Here is a 26914-nt window from a genome sequence, read left to right on the forward strand (position 1 = left end):
TTCATTTAGGTTGGTTTGCCTGTTTTACCTGTCATCATTTCTTCATGTATAATGTCATACCCTGTTTTAAACATGCGTAACATTTAACCCTGTAATAACCTGTAACTGTCATACTGTTTTATAAATGCTCAAGTGAAAAAGTTTCACACAATTGAATGGCATGTTGTTCATTTAATCTTTTCAATTTGAATTTGAATTTAGGACTCAAAACACGTAGAGGAATACTAGTGGGAATATTTGGATGAAAAATATAATTGCTTTGATGTTTAGGCATAAACTGGTTGCTCTTCCTAATTTTATATAATTCTCCCCGTTTTTTAAATAATTCGGGAGCTAGTCTATGTGTATGATAATGCAGGTGAGGTTTTTTGTCCCACTTGTAGAACAAACTTGCTGTTGATGAATTGCCTCACACATTAAAATATCACTTCTCGACAGCGCCTTAGGTCAGTTCTTCTCCATTAAAATGATCCTTGAAGACACCGAATGTGCCAGAAAGCTTCATGAGGTCATGCTGCCAGTTCGTCACATAGCTATGCTGAAAACTGGTTAACTGTATCACTGATACATTTCCCATTGATTGCTGGTTAGAGGAGAAATTTTGCATTTCCTGGAGAGCCCACTCTTCTATCACCATTTGATGTTATCTATTGGCTCAATTTGCCTCTTTTAGGCAGAAAGATCGCTGTATCTTGAGCAGGGGTCTCTGTGTCCTTTCAGAGATCCCTCATCGCTTCCTTGGGAAGGAATCTTCATCCCCCAGACAAGGACGGCATGTCCTCTCTGAGCCCACGTAGCTGGCCGTGGCTCAGGGCTGCTGCGATTGGGAGCGCTCGATCTTTAGCAAAGGCTCAGTGTTCTCTGAGTCGCTGTGATGCTTCCTGTCTCTGGGTTGCTGCTCCCCTTTGCACCCTCGGGTCCAGGAGGGCGATCGGACGTAACCGCCATGAGGGAAACGAGGCAATGGTGGCTGATGATCTGAAAGATGAACAAACCAAGAGAACACGTTTCCTGAGACCTACAGACATTTGAGGTTTTCTTTTTTTCTCAACATCAATGCTAAAGGAGTACTAATCAGCAGTTTTCCCTGATTCCAACATGCCTGATCCAACTACTCCAATTACTGATTAGCTCGTGAGCTAAAGCACTAAAGCAGGGGATCTGAGAATCTTTGTTCTATCACAACAAATTCAGCCCAAGAATGCCTTGGATTTGTCTGATGAGTTGAATGAAGAACTCTGAACTTTACTTTTACTTCTATTCATTTGGCAAACACTTTTATCTAGAGTGACTTACAATTGAATGACTTGCAATATACAGTTGAATTACAATTCTCACACAAAGAATTTGATACCATCCAAGCCCTCTCTTCTTTGGGGGAGGATGTTCATTTTCACCGTTTAAAAATGAAATGATTAGTTGAGGTTATTCCTACACATAAACAGGTAACGCAACCGTGATCTCAACAGACAAAACCTGTCTTCTGTCTTGTGCTTCCGATAGTATTGTAACACAAAATATTCGGGAGGTACACATTTGTGCACTTCAGTTCAACACTTCAAAATCATGAATGTGCAGATGGGAAATAGTAAACAAATTTGGGACGAAACAAGAAAATTAAACTAATACATTTCTGAGAAATGGTTTCCATTTGCAATGTGTAAAATCACTGTCAAACATTGACCTTTGTGTTTTAATTGTATCATTAGTCATAATATTCACAAAAAGTAAACATGCCAAACTAAATTAAATTAAAATTAAAACTTGCTATCTTTTTTTTTTTATTTCAATTTTAAAATGGTAGCACTTGAAGTGAAATTTCTACTCACTTGCTGGCAATTCATTGTGATTCTCTTCATCTGAATCAGCAAACACTTCTCCCAGCTCTTGATCAGACATGTCAGTCAGCTCTGTCAGGTCCAGCAGATCAAAGTGAACCTCTAGAGAGGACACGCTGCTCAGTGGCTCTGAAGGATGATGAGACACAACAGTGAGAAACCATGACTAGTAGTGGTAACTCGGATTGCTAACAATCAGAAAAACTACAGATAAAAAGAGCATTCGGTGTGATTCTGCTTAGTCTAACTTTGTGATCATGGAGCTGATGGTATTATTTTAGGAGAAGGCTGTATAACTATTTATCATATCTAATAAAATATATTGATCCTCTTTCCATCAAATAAACATAGGTATTCCAGTGGATCATCCATGCTAGAGCTAGATTAGAATGATCTTGCTCTATCTTTATAGTTTTGTGGTTGCAGTGATCACAGTGGCCCCTGTTGGACACTCCCACTTACGCCGTCTCTCTGCGGTCAGGACCTGGCTGCAGTGGTGCCCGGGGGTCCCGACTTGCTCTCCTGCAGCATTGTGAGACGCCTCAGTAGTGAGACTAGCAGAGCTGGACGACTTGAGAAGTTTCTGAAAGTCTTTCTGTCTGTTAGGCTCTGCAGGAAAAAAAAAAAAAAAGAATTTGAATGCTTATTTGGGAATTACTGAGCAGAACATAACCATTTGTTGATGGTTGAGAGCATTGCCAGCAACATTCCTGTAGTGAATGTCTGCATTTGGTTTGAAAATGTGGTTGCTGGAGGTTGCCAGAATTAAGAAACCTGATATAGCTCTGTTTCACAATGAGGTGATGCAATTGACCGTTGTCTATCGATCGCTTTGGGGCAGATACCACAACAGACAGGTGTTTCATTTTAACCTTTACTACTCATGGGGGAAAACAGATCCATTTGTTACGAGGGACTCGTTTTTTCTACTCTGGCTCTCAGAGGAACTACACACACTTCATGAGTGGGGCAGGTATTTTACCAGACAGTGTGTTACTATGACTGCTTCATTTCTCTGCAGTGAGCAGAGCATCCTTTCCCAACCCCAAATCTCTCGTTATAATACATTACTCCCTCACAAAACCCACACGTAGTCGGATACAGCAGATTTGAACAAATTAATGGCCATTAATGATTTTAACAAAGCACCTAATTCGGTGTCTAAACCATATTCTTGATGCCTTATATGTATGTATGTCAATGTCAAATTCTATGAAGCGCTGTTTTTTTTTTTTTTTTTTTAAATAATGCTAACAACGGCCATTAAATACACTACAACCATTTCATCCTGTATACATAATCACCTTTTCAGAATCAGTTCATAAGCATGAACACCAGCTCCCTGTACTACTGAACCGAAGCATTCTGAATGCTGGCTTTTTGTGCATGTCTGTCTTATGTGCAGGAAAAAAAAAAAAAAGATAGAGCCTGTATGCGTAACAGTCTTTCCAGTACAGAGACGCTCTTCCATTTATTGTGTCTGCACAGCCACATGCCAAGCTGTGGTAGGACAAAAAGGGTGTCTCTTACCTGCAGCACTGGAGTCTGCCTGAGCCTCCATTCAGCCTACACAGCAGCCGGTGCAATGCTGTCTGGCGCTGCAGACAGGGATGGGAGGGGAAGTGTGAGGCGTAGCCTCCTTCGTCATGCACCCTTTCTCTCTCTCTCTCTCTCTCTCTCTCTCTCCTGATTTCCTCTCTTTATACATGCAGTCACATCCACATATCCCTTGTCTTGCAGCAAGCACAGCACAATGGCAAAGAAAGACAATGGCAAAAAAAAAAAAATGCAATCGCCATCTGTTACAAAAATCGTACTGAGGAAAAAATGAAGAGAGGACCCAGCAAGAGACTAAAAAGAATGATTTTGGGATGAAAATAAGGAGCTGCTTAGCTATTTAAGGTGGGGCTAAGCATTAATGATTAACTCTGGTAGTAAAGATAATACTGTCCCTTCATATTATATGAAATAGGAACTAATATGACTCTTTGAAAATGGGCCTACATATGTATAAATATCATTATCTCTCAAATGGAGCTAATTTAACAATAGGTCAATCTGATGAGTAACCAGGTGAGACAAAATACTTCACCTTCTCTTTTCAAAGGATTTGAGGGCAGTTATAATGATGGCTTTGTTTTGCTTGCTCAACGCTAGGTGCAAACCTGATCTAATAGAGATTTTATAGATTCCATTAAGATGGCTTAAAAAAATGGTACCCTATTGTGCCACATACACTCACCATCCACTTTATTAGGAACACCTGTACATTCATGCAGTTATCTAATCAGCCAATCATGTGGCAGCAGCACAATACAAAAAATATCATGCAGATACAGGTCAAGAGCTTCAGATAATGTTCAAATCAAACATCAGAATGAAGAAAAAGTGTGATCTCTGTGACTTTAACCATGGCATGGTTGATGGTACCAGATGGGCTGGTTTGAGTATTTCAGAAACTGCTCATCTCCTGAGATTTTCACACACAACAGTCTCTAGAGGTTACCCAGAATGGTGCGTAAAACATAAAACATCCTCTGAGTGGAGGGTCTGCAGGCTGAAACACCTTGTTGATGAGAGAGATCAGTGGAGAAAGACCAGACTATTTGAGCTGACAGGAAGTCTATAGGGATGCAAATAAGCACTCTTTACAACTGTGGTGAGCAGAAAAGCATCTCATATAGCACAACACATCAAACCTTGAGGTGGATGGGCTGCAACAGCAGAAGATCTTTTTTTCTAATCTTCAAATGTCCAGATGATATCCTCAGATTCTTGTTCTTGGCTGACAGGAGTGGAATCTGATGTGGTCATCTGCTGTTGTAACCCATTCACCACAAGGTTCAATGTTCTGTGTATGCTGAGATGCTTTTCTGCTCCCCATGGATGTAAAGAGTGATTATATGAGTTACTATATCCTACATACAGACAGGTCCATAAGTATTTAGACAGTAATATAATTTTCATTACTTTGCCTCTGTACACCACCACAGTAGATTTGAAATGAAGCAATAAAGATGTGATTGAAGTGTAGACTTTCAGCTTTAATTCAAGGGATTTAACAAAAATATTGCATTTACCGTTTAGGAATTACAGCCATTTTTTACATAGTCCCTCCATTATCACAGGCTCAAAAGTAATTGGACAAACTAACATAATTATAAATATAAGAATTATTTTTAACACTTGGATTCAAATCTTTTGCAATCAATGACTGCCTAAAGTCTAGAACCCATGGACATCACCAAATGCTGAGTTTCCTCCCTTGAGATGCTTTGCCAGGCCTTTACTGAAGCTGTCTTCAGTTGCTGCTTGTTTGTGGGTCTTTCTGCCTTCAGTTTTTTTCTTCAGTAAGTGAAAAGCAGCTCAGTTGGGTAGAGGTCAGGTGACTGACTCAGCCATTTAAGAACATTTAATTTCCAAGCTCTTGGGCTGCTTTCACAGTATGTTTTGGGTTGTTATCCATCTGTACTGTGAAATACCATCCTAACAGTTTTGCAGCATTTGAATCTGAGCAGAAAGTATAGCTCTATACACTTCAGAATTCATCCTGCTACTTCTATCAGCAGTCACATCATCAATAAACACCAGTGACCCAGTTCCACTGGCAGCCATACACGCCTATGCCATAACACTGCCTCCACCATGTTTGACAGATGATGTAGTATACTTTGGATTATGAACCCTTCCTGTCCTTTTCCATACTCTTCTCTTCCTAAAATTCTGGTACAAGTTAATCTTGATTTTATCTGTTCTAATAAGCTTGTTCCAGAGCTGGTCAGGCTTTTATTAGAGGCTTTTTAAAAAATCTAATCTGGCCTTTCTGTTCTTGAGTGCTCCCAGTGTTTTGCGTCTTGAGGTAAACTGTCTGTTTTTATATTCATGAAGACGTCTTTTGATTGTAGACTTTGACAATAATACCCCTAACTCCTTAAGAGTATTCTTGACCTGGTTAGATGTTGTGAAGGGGTTTTTCTTCACCGAGGAAAGAATTCTGCCATCATCCACTTTAGTTGTTTTCTGCGGTCTTCCAGGCCTTTTGACATTGCTAAGCTTGCCAGTGCATTCCTTTTTTTTTAAAGAATGTACCAGATTGTTGATTCGATATTAAAGTTTCTGCTATCTCTCTGATATGTCTGTTTTTTTTTTTTCAGCCTAATGATGCCCTCCTTCACTTGCATCAACACCTCTTTGGACCACATAGTGAGAGTTCCCATGAACAGCTACCAAATGCAAATTCAACACTTGGAATCAACTCCAGACCTTTATCTCCTTAATGTGTCATGAAATAAGGAGGAAACAGGCCACACCTGGCCATGAAACTGCAGTCAATTGTCCAATTACTTTTGAGCCTGTGAAAATGGAGAGACTCTGGACAAATAAATGGCTGTAAGTCCTAAACAGCTGCATCACATCTTGATTGCTTCATTTCAAATGCATCGTGGTGGTGTTCAGAGGCAAAATTACCAAAATTGTGTCACTGTCCAAATACTTATGGACCTGACTGCCTGCGTTTTGAGGTTGTCCTCTAGAAGCTTTGTTTTATCGATGTAAATTATCACATCACCGTGGCGTCTCATATAAATCTGAGAAATAAAAAGGCACATTAGTCCATCTCCTACATACAGAGAACGCGTGTATAGTTTAAAAGAAGAAACAGCTGAAAACGCGAGCAGCTGCATTTCAGCGTCAGCTGCATAACACTCCTGCGTCCCATGCCGCCTACAAGCCCCCGAGCCTGTGCGCATGCGTGCGAAGGGGGCGGAGTCGTTCAGGAAACGGTGAATGGCTGTTATGGCTAACTAGCTAGTCAGATGGGTGAAGAGAAATTGTAAAGCGCTCGTTTCAGGGTACTGAATAAACGCAGATGTCTACAGTCCGGTTTTTAATGCACTTAGGAACTATATTGATGCCTGAACCAGTGTCCTCGCTTGCCTAGCTTGGCCTCCGCAGCCACTTGCCCATTGAGTTATCCGCCTGGAGGAGTGGGAGAAGCCGTTAGCCCTGCTCTCACTAGGCTCTGAGCTAACCACACAGCTAACCTCGCTAAGTTAGTATGCCCTCTGATTTCATAGCTCTTCTAAGCACGGATATCGACCTCAATTCACCCAAATCTCTGTATTCAAAAGGTAAGCATGTTGTCCTTAGGGATATTTTATTACTCAGTTTATTCGTGATAGACTAAATCCATTTAGGAAGGCATTACTGTGGTAATATTTAGCCTCTCTGAGCAGCTAGTTAGCTAGCTAGCTCACTGTAGCCAGCCAGCGCGCGCTCGTGTGTGTTGTGTGTGTGCGCGCGCGCGCGCGTGCGTGTGTGTGCGTGTCTGTGTGTTGTGTTGTGTTGCCTGACGGTGGCGGTGTGTTTTTGTTTTCTTACACTTGAGTGCAGTTTGTTTCGGTGACAGCTTCGCGCCAGCTGTACCGTCCTTCACTAAGGCCAAGGACTTGTGTTTACTAATTAACCTTGAACAGAGATTAGATGAAAGAGCTATGCGTGCGGATTATTATTTTAAGAAGGATATATTTCTGAATAGGAAGAACTATTCAGGCTGCAGCCTTGTGTTTGTTTCAGTCTGTGCTTTGTGGAGCAGACTGGGTGTGAGGAGGCCACCACTGGACTTAAAGAGAAACCAAAACTGGTGTTTCACTGATTTCTGGACATGTCCTTTAGACAGTACAATAGTATATCTAAAAAAAAAAAAACTGGTTTCTTAATTGTATTGTTCGCCACTTCTGGGAAAACAATTAAAATTTTTTGATGACACATTCCTGTACTAGTCTTGTGTTCATCCAATGAAATGCCCTCTAGATAAATGTCCCGCCTCCCGGAGGCGGGTTTTGCTCTACAGTATCGCCTCATTAGCAGCAAACATGGTTTGTCTGTGCTTTTTTGGCTTTCTGTCCTCACGCACTCTATTCCCTTTACAAACCATTGAGAAAGAAAGAACCCATTGAACCACTGAGACTGGAAAAAGAAAAGGTTGGAGTTTATTCATTTCACAGTTATGGAACAGACACATTTATAAATTTATTTATTTATTAAATTCTGGATTATCCAGCACTTAGTTCGGGTCCACTAATCTGATCGGGCAAGCACGTTCCAAGAGTGCTGATATTTAGTATAACAGCACTGGTACATTTTGCTGTTTGTATCATGCCACATTTCTGTGTTCGCTAATAAAATTACAATTCTATAGAAAGTTCATTACTCTGAAGCTGCTCTAACACTTACTTGTGGCTGTCAGTCAGCCAGTCATGCAACGCCCTATCCAGCTGCGGCTTTTTTGGGAACTACTTCTGTTGACAGAGCAAAAATAAACAAAATATTTGGCCATATTATATCTGAAATTTCCTGTTTATAGAACTGTCATATAAAAGTAATAATCACACTCGCAATCAAGCTGTTCTAGTGAATATCAGAATGGCTGTCATTATCTGTGGCATATTCAGTATAACAACACTCGTGCTCACGCAATATATTTTGCTACCTCTGATGTGATTGAGGATGTGACTGTCTTTACACACCGTTCCTTTTTCTCCATTAGTAAGAGTAAATAATATAATTTTATCTACCATTCAGACACATCAGATGTCTCGTGGTGATGACCATGCTCTCCATCACCATCAGTGCTGCTGACAGACAGCTGAGACATGTACAGCATAAGTCCAAAAACAGTTGAAAAACTGCTCTCGCTAAACTCTTTACTGTTCAGACTCAGCTAGTTTGCTAAGTCTGTTTAGATTTGACAGGAGTGTGGCTTATCTCAGACACTACTGGCTGTTATGTAAATCAGTCAAGCATGCTGTCACTCTGACTTCCTGTTTCAAAAGGAAATACATCAACATGCAGAATGAAATCACGGCTCTCCAGCCATTTTACGAGGACTGTGATGGAGTCCTAACTAGATATTGGGTCCACGCCATAAGTCTACTGCGTATTTGCTCAGTGGCAATGGAAATAAGCATGCTCAACTTAACAACACATTGAGGAAATATGGTGCAGCATGGGTACAGCTAGGTGATGGAGCATTTCATTCATTCATTCATTCATTCATTCATTCCTCTTCAGTAACAGTTTTAACGTGGTCAGGGTCATGTTGGATTTATTGCAGGGCACATTATATGCACACACACTCATTCACACCTACAGGCAATGTAGAGTCACCAGTTTGCCTCATGACATGTTTTTGGGAGGTTGGAGGAAACCAGAGGAAACTCACACTGGCATAGGGAGAACATTTAGAGAAACTCAGCACAGACAGTAACCAACCTCAGGATCAAACCGGAGACCGTGGAGCATTTTAGCTACTCTCAGTTGTCCATGTACACCAACCTTTCCATGTTGCACATACAGCCTGTATTGGCCTCTGATTAATTAATTTCCATATCCACGTATCCATCCGTTTCCAGGCGTGCGTTTTGAGTTTAACAAGCAAACCATGGCCCTCTATCTATTTAAGGAAGCACCTGTTTGCTCCTGCAACACTACCCATACCATTGTGTTTACTGTCGTATTAAACTGTTCTGCAGCGCTGTAACCTTGTAGCGCTCGAGTGCGTTCTCAGCAGACAGGGTTATCCCTGTTTGTTTAGATCCTGGGTGACTAGATGAAAGGTGTGTGTAAATCAGCGGGTACAGAATCTAGAGCTCTAGTTGTATCTGTACGAATCCTTTGCACCAGATTTAATCCCTAAATTAAAATAAAAATAAATTAAAAAGAAAAATGCAGCCTGAGCAGAATTCGATAATTCTTTAATGCCTTTGCAGCAGTGGTGCCATTTTGGCAAATATGTCTCCAAATTGAGTGACTTTCTGATCGTCCCTGTGATTTTAAGAATGTTTTGTGACACTTAGAACTTTCTGCTATTCAGAATATATATTTTACAACAATTTCAACACAGATGGTGATTAAAAAAAATCTGGAATGTCACTGAGTTTGCAAACCTGTATGACTACAGTGATGTAGCCTGATTTCTCCTAATTGCTCATTCAGGACCAACAAACTTGACCAGAAACAATGCGCTTGTGTGTGTTTTGTTCATTTGTAGCAACCTACACATTTTGTAAATGCAGGCATACTTTTGATTTTGGCTGAAAGCATAGTGTCACACACACATGCACATACACACACATTTTGGTAAATGCTTTTGCACAGATTACTGGTTTATTGTTTTTGTTTGTTTACAGCATAAACAAGACATAGAACAGGGTGAATTTTTATATCACTGGGAGAAGACAGACAGTAAAACATTTACATGTCTGAAGGTTAGATATAGTATAATGAGCATCTTAATGCAAGCCTCATGATATGAATGTACTATGAAACAACTCATTTATTAGCATTAATACTACGGGCAGGTACAGTGGCACAGTGGGTCTCATTATTGCTGCTTCACAGCTCCAGGGACCAGGGTTCGAACCTAAGCTTGGGTTACTGTGTGTGTGAAGTTTCACATGTTCTCCCTGTGTTCACATCAGTTTCCTCTGGGTTCTCCAGTTTCCACTCGCCTGCCAAAAACATGCAGATAGGCGGACGGGCTACTCTAAGGCCCCGTTCACACTTGGCATTAACATGCATCCAGGCTGATTGGATCACAGGTGCACAGCACTAAGGACAGGCGCGAGCAGGGTCAAATATGTCTCAGAGATGCACTGTGAGCCAATCACTCAAACCACATTACTGGGATACATATGGCCACGTCACACTTGTAGTGTGAACGCGAATACGTCTTGATGCATCCCCCTACAGCAACGATGGTCCAACCAATCAGCTGCATCATTGCCCTAGCCGGAAAATATATAATCATTGCGAGACTGTCTGGAAATCCTGCTGAATGGCAGAGCTCTCTACTACTAGACTTGTGGATAATGGTGATGCTATAACAGCAGCTGCTTTTCATACCATTATTCATCGGCTCATCTCTCATTCATTTATACGTTTCGTTAACAGACCATGTGATTAACGATTAAAATGTATGAAGCAGTGCATACAGGTACAAGATACGATTCGTGGGATATTTCTGCCTGAAAATGAATACAGTGGAAGACTGTTGTAATGAATGCGCGTGACAGCCTTTCTCCAGAGGAAATGATGTACGAAATCCGATCACAAGTGGTCACTGAAGACACGTTCATAATGCCAGGTGTGAATGGCTGTGCGTCTCGGCTGTCCACTTGTCATGCGATCACCCAGGATGCACGTCAATGCCAGAAGTGAACAGGGCCTAAATTGCCTCAGGTGTGAATGAGTGTGTGAATATTTCTCTGCAATGGACTGGCGTGTTCCCAGTGTTCCTGGAATAAGCTCCGGATCCTGACACTGATCAGGTAAAAGCAGTTACTGATGATGAATCAGTTAATTAATACTGCGAGGGGTAATTGTAAGAATTGTTCTCTAAATGATATATTTCAAAAGCCCACCAAGTTCTGTTCCATAAGTACCCATGAAGGTGTCATTTAAACTATTAAAATCATTAAATAATAAATTGATTATTATGCTCCTTTGAATGGTTATGAATATGTATGATTTGCACATTGGAAACACCCTCATGTCCTCCTGCCATCCCGACCCCAGTACCTACAGTCTACTACGCTATTCCACAAAGACCAGCATCCCTGTATGTTTGAACCTCACACGGACCCAGTCTGAAGTGGACACATCTGTTCACCAAAATCAGGGAGTTGTCCTATTAGAACGGTGAGTTTAGTTATTTATTTGAGTTTAATGACATTTTCCTGAGCTTCTCTACAACCATACTGTATATTGCATGTAGCACGTGTAAAACATGGCTGGTTTCATTTGTCAAAGGTAGACACAAGTGGGATTCGACTGCTGTAGTCTTGATTTGTATTGCCATATATAGTGTATATAAATAATCAAACCTGTTGTAGTGTATTATAACAGTTAAAATTTAATCAGCTTAGCAGTTTATTCAGGTTGTCCTCTAATGCGTAGGACAGCATATCAGTTTATGATTGGTTTTAAGTGTTAAACTTTTTTTAAAATTTTTTTTTCTAAAACCAAGCTCAGATGTAGCCTCCAAATCACATTTTACGTAATCATACTAAGCCACTTAAGGGGAGTTAAATATAATAATATAAAAATCACATTTGGAATGCAAGGCATCTTTATACATTTGTGAACTAAATGCCAATACCAGTATGGTTACAAATACTGTTCATTTGTCAACCTCTGGACAGAAAATGATCTATGTTTAAGCAGTCCTGCACTGGATGCCTCCTTCAGTCAGAACAGACCCGCCGCCACTAATAAAATAAAGAGTTTCTTATTGTGTGGAGGCTTATAATTTTGCTCTTACAGTAATGGTTATTATTGATGTTATTATTAATGTTTTTATTTTCTGTATTTTTTTGTAGTTTTACTGTGGTGGTTTCTCTACAGTTCCCCCATTATCCTCATCTAACCAGGCAGGTTTTATTGGTTTCTAGTAGGGAAGAGTGTTTGTAGAGTTTAGCCCTTAGGGGGGCTCAGCCTTTAATAAGAATGTATGATGTACAAACAATGAAGTAACTGTGTGTGTGTGTGTGTGTGAGAGAGAGAGAGAGAGAGAGACCTCTCTTTCTATCAGGAAATGAACAGTGGGTTGAGTAGGTCAGGAGGTAGGGTAAATGTGAAGTTTTTGAATTTACACTTCAGAATACACCCCAGAATACTTACAGGCTCACTCTTACCTGGTGCAGGGTTTGGGCTCTTTTTTTACTCTCTTTCTCTCTCTCTCTCTCTCTCTCTCACTGTATTTGTTGCCCCTCTATCTTGGTCTCTCTCACCTCTCCTCCCTTCTCTGATCTGTGCTTATACTGTTACAGGGAAAACAGACTTTTTTAAACACATTTTTAGTGTAAAGAAAATTTAAAGAAGGAAAATATTCTAAGGTGAAACTTAGTTTTTAAAGTTATCCTTTAGAATTTTTTTTCCTTTAGAAGTGGTGTCACTGTACTCCCCTCTTTCTGTCCTTATGCAACGCTGTTAATTAAGTTGTATGGGCTGGATGACGTCTGTTTTTGAGGTGGGTGATTTAACCTGCTGCATTGCCATGGCATTACAAAAGACCACAACATTACCAGTCAGCACTTACAGTTTAGAGAAAAACTGTCCTGATCCTTTTTGCCTAGCTTGCTTGTAAGACATCCACATAATTCCACCTTGCATGTAGTTCAAATTTCTGCCAAAGTTCTTCTGGCTTACTGCGTGGCATCAGAAGTTCAGCAAAGCTCAAATGAACTGCATTTAGCAATTAGACAAGGGTTTCATGAAGGGGAAGACTTTTATTAGTCACCAGCAGTGAGCAGACAGAATTTGTGGCAGCATACACTAAGCAGTCTCGTGGTGTGAGCAATTCTGAAAATAGACGCTAGACACTCTGCTCGGTTCAAATCAAATAATCACAAAACAAGGGGGAGGAGTCTAAGAACAGTTTGTGGATTGTTAACTGCTGCTTCTCTTTTTTTCAGCTTTCAGGGTTACAAAAAGATATTACAAAATGAAAGGAATTTAATGGACTGAACATTTTAGGCATTTTGAGATGAATGAATAAATAATACCGAATTGTTTATGCTAGTAGCCAATGAATTTATGAGTGGAGAAAAAGGACTGTTCCACAAAATTGGAAACCTAACGCAGCAAACACACAAATACAGTTCCTGGCATACTCTCTCGTGCTTGCTCACATCCATATTTTGCATATTTCAGAGTCAGTGTATGACCTCCTGCCTAAAGAACTTCAGCTTCCTCTAGCCTCACAGGACAGCCACATCATGAGCCAGAAGAGTGGTGGAGAGGCAGGCCCTCTTCCCTCTGCTGCAGTGGCTTCAGGTAGGCTACGTTCCCTACTAATTTTCCTACTACCATCTTATCTCTTTTGTTGCCCTGAAAAAGTGACTCATCCAATTTTCTCCTTCCTAATCAATCTTGATTTATTTCATTACTGCCTTCTGCTCACTTTTGTGAGAATTCTTAACATGCATGCAAGTGACCTCATTTCCATTTCTAGAGTTCTGCTTTGGTCTAGAGTTATTTCACCAATCCATCCCTCCTACATCATAACATTGCATTTGTTAACGTTTCCAAACAGTATTTTTATATCCATCTGCATACCTTTACTTTTTTCAAGGTCTGTTTCTTTTCACAGGTACTTGTGTTTTGGTGGAAATCTATCAGTGTACTGTTCAGTTCTGTAACCAGATTCAGTTGACTCACTCCAATAAAACCACTAAAATGTTTAAAGAATTTCCTGTTATTGCTCTCAGTGAGCAAGGGTTGTTTCCTGGTTTTTGCCCAGACCACTTTCTGGCATGTGCCCACCAAAGCAAGTTATAGTTAAGGTGACCCCAGAAGACTCTGCTAACACTTGCCACCTTTGACTATTTTAACTTTAAGAAATCTTTAAGAGAAAGTGTGTAGAGTTTTGCCTTAAGATGCATTATTTAGTATTTTGTTTGAGAAACCTAATTAAGGGCTTTTCTTCTGCTCTTCTCCCTTCTACTAAGAACTGTATGTTCTCTAGTCTAAGCATTAGTCAGTGCAGTGGTGGAGGGTTATATTTTTCAAAGTTCCTGCTCAGCTGCTTTCTGCTTTGACAGGAATCTGAGCATAAAATGGGGCTGTGCATATAAGGATCTGTTTTGGGGCAATAAATTTTAGGTCTACCAAACATAAGATGACAAATCAGAGATAAAATTGCGAGTATTACGGGGACCCTCAAGATTTAATGCTGGCTCTGTGAATTTTTTTTTTCTTTTACCAAAATTTGTTTTTGGTACCATGTGCTCTGGTTAACACCAGCATTGATTTGTGCACAAAATGACTCATTGACCAAAATTTGCTGATATTGACATTGGCTGACCTTTGACCAGCACTTACTGCTCTTTTGCTGTCATTTGTCGTTTTTATTCCAGGGAGTTCCCTCTGAAACAGGGAGAGTCTGCTTATAAAATGGTCTGCAGTTCTCTGCTTCGTAGGTCAGAAGCTTGTTTATTCTGTCTCCATGGCTATGCTCAGTCCCAACCAAATCCTCCAATTGGCATGCATTAGCTGACACCTGAAAATTATAATTGGAGCCCATTTGTTTTGATAGGCTGTGTAGATTAGTTCAGCGGTTAGTTATGCGATAGAAATTATACATGCTCTGTATGCCTTACGCATGTTTACATGGCACAGGATTTCATATTTTTAACATCTAGGCCAAAGACTGTAATTTATGATAGACTTACATGCAGTAATGATAGAATAAGAAATTTCTTTGAACACACATGTATTCATTGAAGGCTAGAAAGGAAAGGAAAAAAACATGGCTTTTATAAATGATTGGCCTGATATTATTGCTATGTTTTTAATTTGGAAAAATTGGCATAAAGGGTTAGGGCAAAATCATGCACAAATTGAACTGCTTGATCGGGACTGCTAGCCAGTTTTGTAGTAACGAGCATTATTAACTCTCTGCATTGTGCACACTACAGATGCAGTCACTGCCGGTGTTGTTTCATCCTCCCCTGGAGGGCACAACAGTGCTTCTTCCTGTCCCAGCATGCACTGTGCTACTTCAGCTCCAGAGCAGTCTTCCAGGCTCCACTGTCTCCCTGTCGAGGTTCTGGGAGCGGAGCCTGGTTCAGCTTCTGGTATCAGTGGGACTGGTGGGAATGATGGTGTCGGAGCAGCGGCCCATCAGACACCCTCAAAGCGACGCACTGTACTTAACATCTCTCCACCGCCAGAAGACCTGCTTGACGACAGCCGCATGTCCTGCCAGGATGAGGTAACACTCAACCCAGACTCTGAGCAGAGCGGCAGCATATGGATGGACGACTCCGTTTCAAACTTTAGCATGCTGAGCAACAGTTCGTACAATGACAACACTGAGGTTCCTCGGAAATCCCGTAAGCGAACTCCCCGCCAGAGGCCAGGCCCGAAGCCTGTGGCCAGAGATGAATCAACCATGGATGTGTTTGATGCTGACAGCGCTAAAGCTCCACACTTTGTACTTTCACAACTTGGCTCTGAAGGAAAGGGCAGTCTCAAAGGGAGGTGAGTTGACTTTACAATTTCTCTGTCTGACTTTCTGACATTCAGTAACCTGTATAAGTGTTTTGTAGCTAAGTTCTTTAAAATCACAAGATCGTTAAGCTGAGCTTTGGCACTGGTTATGGATAAGACAGGGACCAGTTGTACCAGGTGAACTAAAGTTTCATTATGAGTGAGGGTATAAAGTAATTTCTAAAATATATTCAGAAAATAGTTTCAAATTAGTGTGGTGTAGACTTTCACTTGTACCACAGACATAAGGTGCATGTGCTGAGTCATTTACTACTGCTGCCACCTTTTCTGAGTGGTAGCAAGAGGACAGATTTAGCTCAACAGGCATCTGAACCCAAACTCAGAATGACTCAGAGCAAACAATTGTTAGAAAATTTACCTGATCATCAGTTTATTACCACTTTTAGGAATAAAAATAGTTAGATGCGTTGTGCATCTTTTGTATGCTTTTCTGGGCACAAGCTTCAGAATCAATTCCATGTACAGTGGTTTTTATGCAAAAACACTATGACAAATTTTGCCTTTGTTTTGGAGGAAGATATAGTCACTGGCTTGAAACAAGAGTTCGTTAGATACAGTTAGATAAAGAAGTTAGAAGATAACTTCTGTCTCTAACTGTGTTGGCCCACTTTGCAGTTTTTTTGAGAACTTGCAACTTTTGGAGTACCTTCCCATGTATTTGGATGTAAAAAATGCAGAGCACCTACACAAAATGGGTAAAGTTTGGCAAGTCTGATACAGTTGTTTAAAAATATATATTTTTAGTATTTTCCATCTCATCCCTCACCCCAGCATTGGTAAGTGAATGAGATAATCTCACATCTGCAGTCAGCTGGCCTCTTTTTGTGAAAGTAGGTGGCTTTTGGCCACATTTAGAGGCAAAAAGTACCACACTCTCTAGCAAAAGATAGAAGTCTGGCTTGTGACACTAGGTGCTTAGTAGACAGTTTAAGAGGGCCCTTTACAGCAATGCAAGCTCACAGAAGTGTGCATCTGGCAAGAATATTGCCAGAAAATGCAGAGAGGCTTAACATAACTGTTATAACTAGTAGGAACACTATAAAAGCTTACAGTTATATTGGGATCTTTTTAACATCTTTATTAAATAAATTAAAAATTATATATATGTAGAGTGTATTAACTATGGCCATATCCAGATTTGGTTTTGTTAAATTATGCTCTTATGCTCTCTTCCTGTAGCACCCTGGAGGTGGCTGGCAGTCAGAAAGGTGGAATTCTTTCAACACAGTATCCGCAAAAGAGTGAGGGGAAAGAACTAAAGATTCTAGTACAGCCTGAGACACAACACCGAGCACGATACCTTACAGAGGGCAGCAGAGGATCCGTCAAAGACCGCACACAGCAAGGCTTCCCCACAGTCAAAGTAAGAAGTAACTTAATTTTATTTTATTTATTTATTATTTTTTTAAAGCACCTTCCCTGGTAGAACACCAGCATCTTTAATTTAAACTGAACATGAAGGTATGTATTCATGGATATACTGTGTTCTTCTAGTTAGAGGGTGTGAATGAACCAGTTGTTCTCCAAGTGTTTGTGGCTAATGATGCTGGACGTGTAAAGCCTCATGGCTTCTATCAAGCATGTAAAGTGACTGGACGTAACACGACGGCCTGTAAAGAGGTGGATATCGAAGGGACCACAGTTATTGAAGTGAGCCTTGAGCCGAGCAACTCCATGACTTTAGCGTAAGAATTTTCTTGATTTCTTTTTGTCTGTAAGCTCTGCAGTATTTTCTTGTAGAATTATTATTTTTTTTACTGGAACTAAACAAGGGTACATTTTTACCTCTGCAGAGTGGACTGTGTTGGGATATTGAAATTGAGGAATGCAGATGTTGAAGCCCGAATAGGAGTGGCTGGCTCTAAAAAGAAAAGTACCCGGGCTCGTTTAGCATTCAGAGTTAACATCCCCAGACCGGATGGCTCTGTCCTCACCCTGCAGACCCTTTCTTCGCCAATCCTCTGTAGTGAGTATATTAGGAATTTGTGTGAAAGCTCCCAAGATGATGTACCTCTGCGTTATCTAAACCTTTCTGATGAATGCTCATGTCTAGGTTTCTAGTTGATGAATATTATGTTAATTACTGTATAGCCCAACCTGCTGGAGTGCCTGAAATTCTCAAAAAGAGTCTTCATACCTGCTCAGTGACTGGAGGAGAAGAAGTCTTCATTATTGGCAAGAACTTCCTTAAGGGAACCAAAGTTATTTTTCAGGAAATTGCCACAGGTATCTGGTGTTGATTCTTAGTTTATGAAATGTTTCTGTACCTAACCCAGTCATCTCCTATGTTATTAATTTGTTTTTCTTTTTGTCTTAATATTAATATTAAAAACAAAACAATATCTATGTTTGTCTCAGATGATAGCTCGTGGCAGGCTGAAGCAGAGATTGACATGGAACTTTTCCATCAAGTAGGTGCAGCTGCTCCAAATAATACATTATGCAATGGTGCATGTTTATTTAGTTTCTTTTACTTTTCTTATTTCAACCAGAATCACCTAGTTGTAAAGGTGCCTCCTTATCATGACCTGACAGTGACCTCACCTGTATCAGTTGGAATCTCTGTGTTGACAAATGCAGGAAGAACACATGACCTACAGTCTTTCACCTATACTCCTCAGCCAGGTTTGTCAAGAGCTTATTAACTGAATGTGAAACTTACACAGAGTGATATTCTGAAATTTGTTACAAGGGCAATAAATTACAGTAGAAGGAAAAACTTTGGCTATCATTGGATTACCAGTGATCTCACAGTTGGAACTGGGATGAGCAACAGTTGCCATGTCGTGACCAATGCCATGTTCAGGGATATGGAATGATGTTTTTATTTTTTTGGTTTTACATTAGATTAGGATTTGTCCAGACTTCATTCTGTGTGTTTTTATTTGCTCTCCTTGTTTACTACTTTTATGTTAGCGACTGGTTGACTAATTCCGGTCTGTGCTCCAAATCTATAGTATAAAATCCTCTTAGCTACTTACTTTGGTAAGTTAGATAACGCGTGTACCATTTTGAGCAGGTTGTCTGATATCTCTGTTATTATATCCAATTATGATCATGTCAGTAACACTTTCTTTTGTCATGCAGAAAAAGTTGATGTTCCAGTGAAGTCAGAATTGTCAGTAACAGCCAAGCCTTGCACTTTTGAAGAGCAGATAAATGGTGTGTGATTCAGAAATATGATAATTGTGTGCATTCGTTGGCTTAATCAGAATTTACTGCTTTATGATGTTCACATTTGTTTCAACTCATTTCTTTGTAGCAATGCAAACTGGCGCCAACAGTCTTAACAATACCTTGATGGCCCCAATGATATCCATAGTCAAAAGGGAAGAAGTAACCCCAATGGAAATCTCTACCAATTCTACGACATCTAACATTTTTAAGGTGAACTTTAAATTATTTTTACAATTCAATTTTAATAAGTAAATTGGGCATTTTAACTTTAAAAATATTTAATTTATTATTTCATTTTTGTAATTTATCCAGCCTGCAGAGGTCCTTAATTCAGACCCACAGATTTTGGAAATTACCACCATACTTCCTACTAGCCCTGTGCCTCTGCCATCTGTTGACTCTCAACAGTCAGTGCCCCCAATGTTTGTACCTCCTCCAGAACCCCTTACAGCAATTCAGAAACAGGATATACCCCCTACGCCTTCCTTTCAAGTCTCCTTGTCAGAAGACGCCACTGTTCTTCAGCCCGTGCCCCCACAGGTCCCTCAGCAGTTCTTGAGGGAAACCCCTGAGACTTTGTCACCAGAAGACAACAGTCCAGATGGCACAGGAATGGTGGTAATGGGGATGGAGTCTAGGCCTCCCCCTTCCCAGCAACCCCAGGTCCAGAACATTTTGCCTCAAGATGAGGTAGAACAGCTGGAAAGAGCTGTTAGGGAGTTGCAAGAACAACAGCAACTTAATTCTGTGATTTATGATTCAAACCCTTCTGCTGAAAACCTCCAGCAACATGTCCAGGAAAACATGAACAGTTTAAGGCTGGGTGGCAACGAGAACACTTTGACCAATCAACAGCAGCAGCAACAAGAACATAATATATTACAGAATCTGCAGCATCAGCATCAAAAAGCTCTAGTTGATCTGCAGCATCAACAAACATTCTTGAAGAATCTGCAACAGCAACAAAAGGTCTTGGAGAACTATCAGCAACAGCAACAGTCACATCAGAAAGTTCTGGAAAACCTGCAGCACCAGAAGGTTCTTGGGGATATTCAGCAACAAAGCTCTTTGGTGAATATTCAGCATCAGAAAGTACTTGATAATCTGCAACAGCAACAACAGCATCAGCAGAATCTAGAAAAACTTCAGCAAGAGCAACAACATCAAGAGGTCTTGGAAAACTTGCAGAAACAGTTACAATCAGAACTCTTACAGCCACAGATTCCCATGCAATGCACACCAAGTTACCCTGTAGTACCACAAGATCAAATGTCTGAGCATCAAAGCACCACGCAGATAGATGGCTCTCTGTCACAGCCATCTGATGGTTTTCTCCAGAATTCATCCCCACAGCCACAGCAGCAAACACTTTTTCAACAGGCCAGGGGGCTACTGACTATTCAGACATCTAGCTTTCTTCAGCAGCCACCCTCCCAAACCTCACCTCCTCAGCAGCTGTTTCAGAGTCACACACCTATTACTGACACACAGGAACCACAGACAGGGCTCTTTGGCACTTCTAAAGCTACCCAGGTCCAACCAGCTTTATTTCCCAATACAGTCACAATGCTGACAAGCACTAACTTATCTTCTGAGCAACAGGCTCCCTCAACTACCCTGTTCATTTCTCAGGGTGTACTGCATAGCCAGATAACATCCAATAATTCTCAAAATCAACAACAGCAACAAATCGCTTTTCTCACTCCCATGGAAACGTCAACCTCAGCAACCCAGTCAGTGTCACTTTTTCAGGGACAACCCCAGTTGTCCACTCCAATGGAGCAGCACTCTTCCCAGTCTCAGCAAATACCAACACCTCAGCAAGCTTCCCTGTTCCAGAATATTTCTACAATATCCCAAAGTCAGGGCCAGCAGCAACCACAGCCTGGCTTACTGTTCTGTGCTACTCCTGTTAATCCTCAAGACCTCCCTCAGACTCTCCTGTTCAGTACCCAGAACCAGGGTCCAATGGGTGGCAACCCACTGCCACAAAATATCTTTCAGGAGCAGCAACCCATGCAGGTAGTCCCAAGCCCTGGTAATATTACAGCAGACAACCCCACAAGTCAGTCTACAGTCTCCTCCTCACAGTCAACACAAAGTCCACAGATTCTTTTTCCCCAAGCCAGTGTGGTGAATGTGGCTCAGCAAGATTCAACAGAGCCTATGTCTTTTCAAGATGAGACCTCTGTTGTGGGTCACTCGTCTGCTGGTATGCCTACAACCCAGCCAGGACTCTTTCAGGACCAGCAACCTATGCAGGTTGTCCCAAGTGCTAGTAACTGTGCCTCTGTCCCTTCCACAGACCAGGGCACTGTTAATATTTTTTTGCCACAGGCAGCCATTTCAGCGCTCCAAAGTGGTGTAGGCACTCAAGAGTTACCTCAGACTGCTACAGCAACTGCCATGTTTAGTGGTCAGGGTGGAGTGGCAATTGGAGGGTTGCAGAGCTCCCCGGCCACATCCAGTCAACAGAATCCAGATTCGATTTTTCAGACAGCTTTAGGGGGAACCCTCAACCAGCCTGGACAGCCAGGACAAACAGGCCTATTTATTTTTGAAATCCCCACTGGTAAGTCCACTTTGTGATGGTGCCACCATTTAGATAAAATGTTTAAAAATGTGCCTTAAATTAAATTAGAATATTTTTGGGAATCTCACCAAGCCTATTTTTTGTTCTGTTTGCCAGAATGTGGTCCGTTATTAACCCCTCCTGGTCCTACGTTGACAGACCAACTTGTCACCATGGGGCATCCTAGATCAGATCACAACCAGAACCAGCTTCAGAACAGTGCTCAGATTCATAGTTTACTAGAGCAGTCCAACAACCTCAGCGAGAAGATCGATGAACTACTAGAGCAGTTTGAGGAACAAGGGAAGACGCTTCCCAGGGACTTCTTACAACAGTAAAATGCATTGAAACGTCACCTTGGTAAGTCTTCTTGAGCTCAGTTTTGAGCTCACAGACACAAGAGTGACTTGGGCAACTTGAAGGATCTAAATTTTTAAAGCCTTTAATATGTGTTTAATGGATTATGTAGGCTGTTACAGGGGGTATAATCATGGAACCAAATAATTGGGGCCAATAAAATGTTTTGTCAAGTCAGTGTTGTGATCTGTCATGGCATTTCATATTTCGGCGGTAATGTCATGTTGACAAATTCCGTCTCTTGTTATACGTTATCATCTTCCATCTGTCTAACAGAAGCTGACACAAGTTATCTAGCAAAACTGTTGTCAATCTGATGTAATACTTTGGACTAATTCATTGTCTGTGAATTTTTAGATGGTGTGTTTAGCACTTTATTGAGTTTTTGAAGTGAGTTACATGCTTTTTAGCTTTCAAACCATTTGTATCCATATTTGCCTCTTTTTATAGTCTTTCCCAAAAGATCCTCTATTTTGTACCAGCTCAGTCATACTTACTCTCCATTTTCATATTAACCTATATAACGAGCCATGGTTACTGCTTTTTTTTAGGTGATTGTATGCAGCGTCCTCATTAGTCTCAATCCATACGTTATGTTTAACATTTACTGTACATATTTGTATAAATGATATTTTTGATTGTCATCTAATATATTTTATAAAGAAGCGGTCCATCTTTAATCATTCCTGTCATGGACATGTTATATCACTTGTGTACATTGTTACATAATGATGATGTGTCAGATACATACATAAGCTAGCCTGGTGGACTGCCCTAAAACTCAAGTTAGTTTCCAATATATAGTACGTAATAAATAGCAAGGTGTTACTGTTGGACCTCAGAAGGACATTGGCAATGTCCACATAATCTTAAGCAGTGATCTATTTAGATGGAATATTTAGTCCAATTGTCAGTTTCAGGATATTCCACCAAGCTATAGATATGCATGCCCATGACATAGTGTGTATACTGTGTGTCTCTGTGTGTGTGTGTTTTGTGTTCAATAGAAGCAAATAGTGTATTGATATTTGTACCATGTTACATGAGTTTCAATCCATGTTTTTATATTAAACGCATTAGATGTACCGTTAAATTGGGCACTAGCTACTGGAAAGATTTATTAATGTGAAAGGTTGATTGAGCACCATGTCATTCATTTATTATGTTGGATTTGGTAAATGAAGTTGTACAGGGTTTATTTTTAAACGCGTTGACATAGTGGTGCTACTTTGTTTACATAAATTACATAAATAACCATTGTTATATCAACCTTTGGCCTGATATTATTACAAAATGCTTTGTTTCTAAAGCTTGTGGTCACGGTTTTTATTTTCGGTCCCTGCTTTCTCTGATGTTATTGGCCTATTTTCTCTTATTGGGAGACTTTTTGACGATTTTCATTTTGTTAGATGACAACTTCCCCACAATCATAAATGTTTACAGTTTCCCATTATTTAAAAAAAACAAAACAATAAAAACAGTGTTTTCATTTCCAGAAGCACCTTTTGCTTTGACAATGTTCGCATGCAAATAAATTTTGTTTATAGAAATGTAAATTCCTCCAAAATACATTTGCATTGTATGATTTATTTCCCTTCCCTTCCCTAATTTGTCCATCATTGTATAGTCATTGGTCATCTAATTATGTATTTAACACTTGCTGCAAACTCTATAAAAATAACACTGTAGTTGTAGTGATATTGTTTTCCTCTGTGTACTATTTGTTTGGTGTGTTGTGCTGTCTATGTAGTAAAATGTCTGTGTTTTTTTTTTTTTTTAATATATTTTTTTTTTAAACACATATTAAGTGAGCCATACATACAGTATTTTTGTAAGTCTGAAATTACTAAATGTACTGTGTACATTTCAAAATATTGAATTTTGTGTCCCTTCTGCAGTACTTCATGCATTATGTCACAATGTTTTTTTGTCCCATCACTGTGCTATGAAGCAAACCTTCTGTGTCATGTGAATCTCAAATATTCAAATTAGACCTGAAAAATACAAGAGGTTTTTATACAGGCTGATGATTTGGAACTTGTGTTCCATGCAAAGTCCAAACTAAATGGTAACTCTGATTTCAGAGTGAAAGAATGTGTTTTTACCTCATGGTGTAGAGACATAGGTTTCACACTAGATCTAATTAAGGACCAATTAAAAGACACCTTTTTATTTTTAGAATATGGCAGCAGAACACTTTATGGATGAATTTTTTGAGTTTTGTGCGTATAACTTTTTTTTTTGTTTGTTTTTTTTAATCTTGGTTCGAAAGGCCATGTCATACAAGAGATAACAAGCAGAAACAGGTTAAAAAAAACAGCATTTCTGCACAGTCCATCATTGTAAGAACTACATAAAATGTTCAGTATGTTATGCATACATTCTATGTTCTGTTCAATTGTGCTATTCTTATTGGAAGTACTTTGTGCCTTTTAAAAACCGTTCCCCCTTACTTCTAAAGTACGTTTTTAACTAAATTAGTTCTGCTTTCAAAGAATCCAAAAGTCACAAATTTATTCTAATTCCATGTTTAACTGTCTTGTCAACATGTTGTCTAATCCAAATGCAGAGATGCATTTGAGCTTTCTGTCATGAAACTGCTATGCAGCTCCACCACTTTATTTGGACTGTTGGTTGCCTCTTATGATTTGCTAGAACAAGGTACAGAGCAGAAAAAAATCAACATACTTTTGTTTGTTAGTTCAGTGTGTGAAATGGTTTTGCCACAATTTTAGAGTGCTTTCATCACTCAGCAGTAGTTTGTGTTTTTAAAGTTAATTTTCTTCATATGCATTTTACTGTGGAATATTACTTACCCTAGAAGTCACAGGGATAACAGTTTACTTTTCAGTCCATGTGAAGTAACAACAGTTAACATAACTATATTTGTCTTTTGCTTTAAACCAGTACACTCCTGAATTTGTATACTCTTGCAGTTCTATTTCTGTAAAATGTGCTGCTATCGGTATGAAATAAAGATAGATCTGAAATTGTTCTCTGCGTGTCTTTTGATTGACTGATATAGAAAATAGTTTATAGATAGATTGATCACAAAGAATGTTTCCGTTCATTACTCTAAAGCTACTTACAATCAATATTGCTATATAATCATTACCTTAGACTTAATATACTGTATGTATCTATATTTCTCCAGGGGATTCCAGCATACAGCTATTGTCTTTTTCACCAGAATAATGCTTCAGCCAGCTGCAAAGGGTGGTGGGATAAATCTGGAGACGGGGTCTTCACAGTAGACGAATTTTATCTTCAGAGTGTATTCGGAGTTCTATTTCAGCCTTGTCATGCGAATTGTCTCCCTTCCTGTCTAACTAAATGTGTAAAAGCCTACCCAATATATAACTGTATATACAATAGCTAATATATAACATAACTAATATATAACCCAATATATATGGTCTTTAGGTCATTTAACATGTTCAGAGAGGCTTAGCTAGTCGTATGATAAAAGTTATGTACATTCTATCCACTTATTTTATGGCGAGACATACCAGGTCACACTCACAACTAATAAGAATAAGCACAAAGGGAATGGAACAGATTTTAAGCATAAGAGAAAGTAATGGAAAATTAAATAATTCCACCCAGAGATATGGTCCATCTCAACACTGAATGAGTTATAGGCAATGAGTAGAGGCACATGCAATATCACTGAAGAGTCTGTTTTTTAGATTAACACAATGCCCTATATATTATAGCCAACACATAAACGCATACTAAGCCTAACCTTAAATCATTGCTAATTTTGTATAGACCATTATGTGGCTGTTTATTTTTAAAAAGCCAAAATCATAATAAAAGTAATAATAATGAAGGTCTGTAGCTACTATATGTCAGAACCAATCTGGGTATGCTGCCCCTGTGCTGGGTTTCCACCTCTTTTTGTGAGAACAAAAAGTGCAAATATAGTAGTTTGTTTATGTGATTTCTCGAATAGATCAACATCAGTCATAATGTTAGAATAAATGTGCCAACATTAGTTAAATAATCATCAGATTTATTTTTATTGTTGCCTGAACTTTTTCACACTATAGCAAAATTGCTTATAATAGTCATGCCAATAAACATACTCTAAAATTGAACTTAGGTGCTACTACTTTAAAAAAAAAAAAAAAAAATTCCAGCAATCACCATGTGACGAATACATTCATGAACTTAAAAAAAAAAATCCCTGAATAAAAATTAACAAGTTCTAAATGGTTCAGTTCTGGCAAGTCTTGTTCTCCTCTTGATCTCCTCAACCAGTATAACCCATGCTTATTATTATTATTATTAGTAGTAGTAGTAGTAGTATAGTTTCTTGTATTTACATCCTTCCGAACCGGGTTAAAACCATGGCCCTGGGCTACTAGAGAGTGGATGATGTTCTATTCGATGAGGAGTATGATGTTCTGGAGTTTGTGCTTGGTGATCTTTCCTGGGATCTGGTCAGTGTACTTCCGGTCCTTTCTTCACAAGTCCTAGTGCTCTACGTCACAACTGGGATCATCTCGGTCTTTATACCCCACATTGAGATGGTTAGATGGAACCTTGTCCATTTTGTCCTTGATGGTAAGTCAGGCCTGTTGGGTTTGGTCTTTCTGTCTGTATGGATGGGCATGTCCCAGAGGATGGTGACTCGGTCACTCGTCAGTTGGTGTTCATAAATAAATCATGTCTGGAAGTATTTGGACAATGACTGAGTTTTTGTGATTTTGCCTTTATAGACCACCACAATGGATTTGAAATAAAACAATCAAGATGTGATCGAAGTGTAGACTTTCAGCTTTATTTGAAGAGGTTCCACAAAAATATGGCATTAACCATTTAGGAATTACAGCCATTTTCAGGGGCTTGAAGGTATTTGGACAAAGTGACATAATTGTAAATATAATCATAA

General features: G+C 39.7%; 2 protein-coding genes across 9 annotated transcripts; one reads left to right on the forward strand and one right to left on the reverse strand.

Moving 5' to 3' along the window:
* On the reverse strand, positions 1-3516 carry dbndd1 (dysbindin domain containing 1). Its single transcript, XM_026919488.3, has 4 exons — positions 3369-3516; positions 2301-2447; positions 1830-1967; positions 1-978 (listed from the first exon to the last, which is right to left on the reverse strand). Exons 1-4 carry the CDS (start codon positions 3397-3399, stop codon positions 809-811), a joined length of 486 nt encoding a protein of 161 aa, XP_026775289.1. The 5' UTR covers positions 3400-3516; the 3' UTR covers positions 1-808.
* Positions 3517-6229: 2713 nt separating this feature from the next.
* Positions 6230-25013, forward strand: nfat5a (nuclear factor of activated T cells 5a). Of its 8 annotated transcripts, none has more exons than XM_053236829.1 (14): positions 6231-11537; positions 12218-12268; positions 13551-13673; positions 15317-15881; positions 17091-17274; positions 17406-17596; positions 17705-17877; positions 18003-18137; positions 18270-18322; positions 18404-18536; positions 18999-19073; positions 19174-19298; positions 19401-21660; positions 21778-25013. In XM_053236829.1, exons 3-14 carry the CDS (start codon positions 13616-13618, stop codon positions 21996-21998), a joined length of 4173 nt encoding a protein of 1390 aa, XP_053092804.1. In that variant the 5' UTR covers positions 6231-11537; positions 12218-12268; positions 13551-13615; the 3' UTR covers positions 21999-25013. The 8 variants fall into 8 exon arrangements, with proteins under 8 accessions (XP_026775822.3, XP_053092804.1, XP_053092806.1 ...); XM_053236831.1 differs by having other exon boundaries at positions 6231-11167; positions 11415-12268; XM_053236830.1 differs by having other exon boundaries at positions 6231-6967; positions 11415-12268.
* The last annotated feature ends 1901 nt before the right edge of the window (positions 25014-26914 follow it).

This window comes from Pangasianodon hypophthalmus, chromosome 9 (genome assembly GCF_027358585.1).
Source record: "Pangasianodon hypophthalmus isolate fPanHyp1 chromosome 9, fPanHyp1.pri, whole genome shotgun sequence".
Lineage (NCBI taxonomy): Eukaryota > Metazoa > Chordata > Actinopteri > Siluriformes > Pangasiidae > Pangasianodon > Pangasianodon hypophthalmus.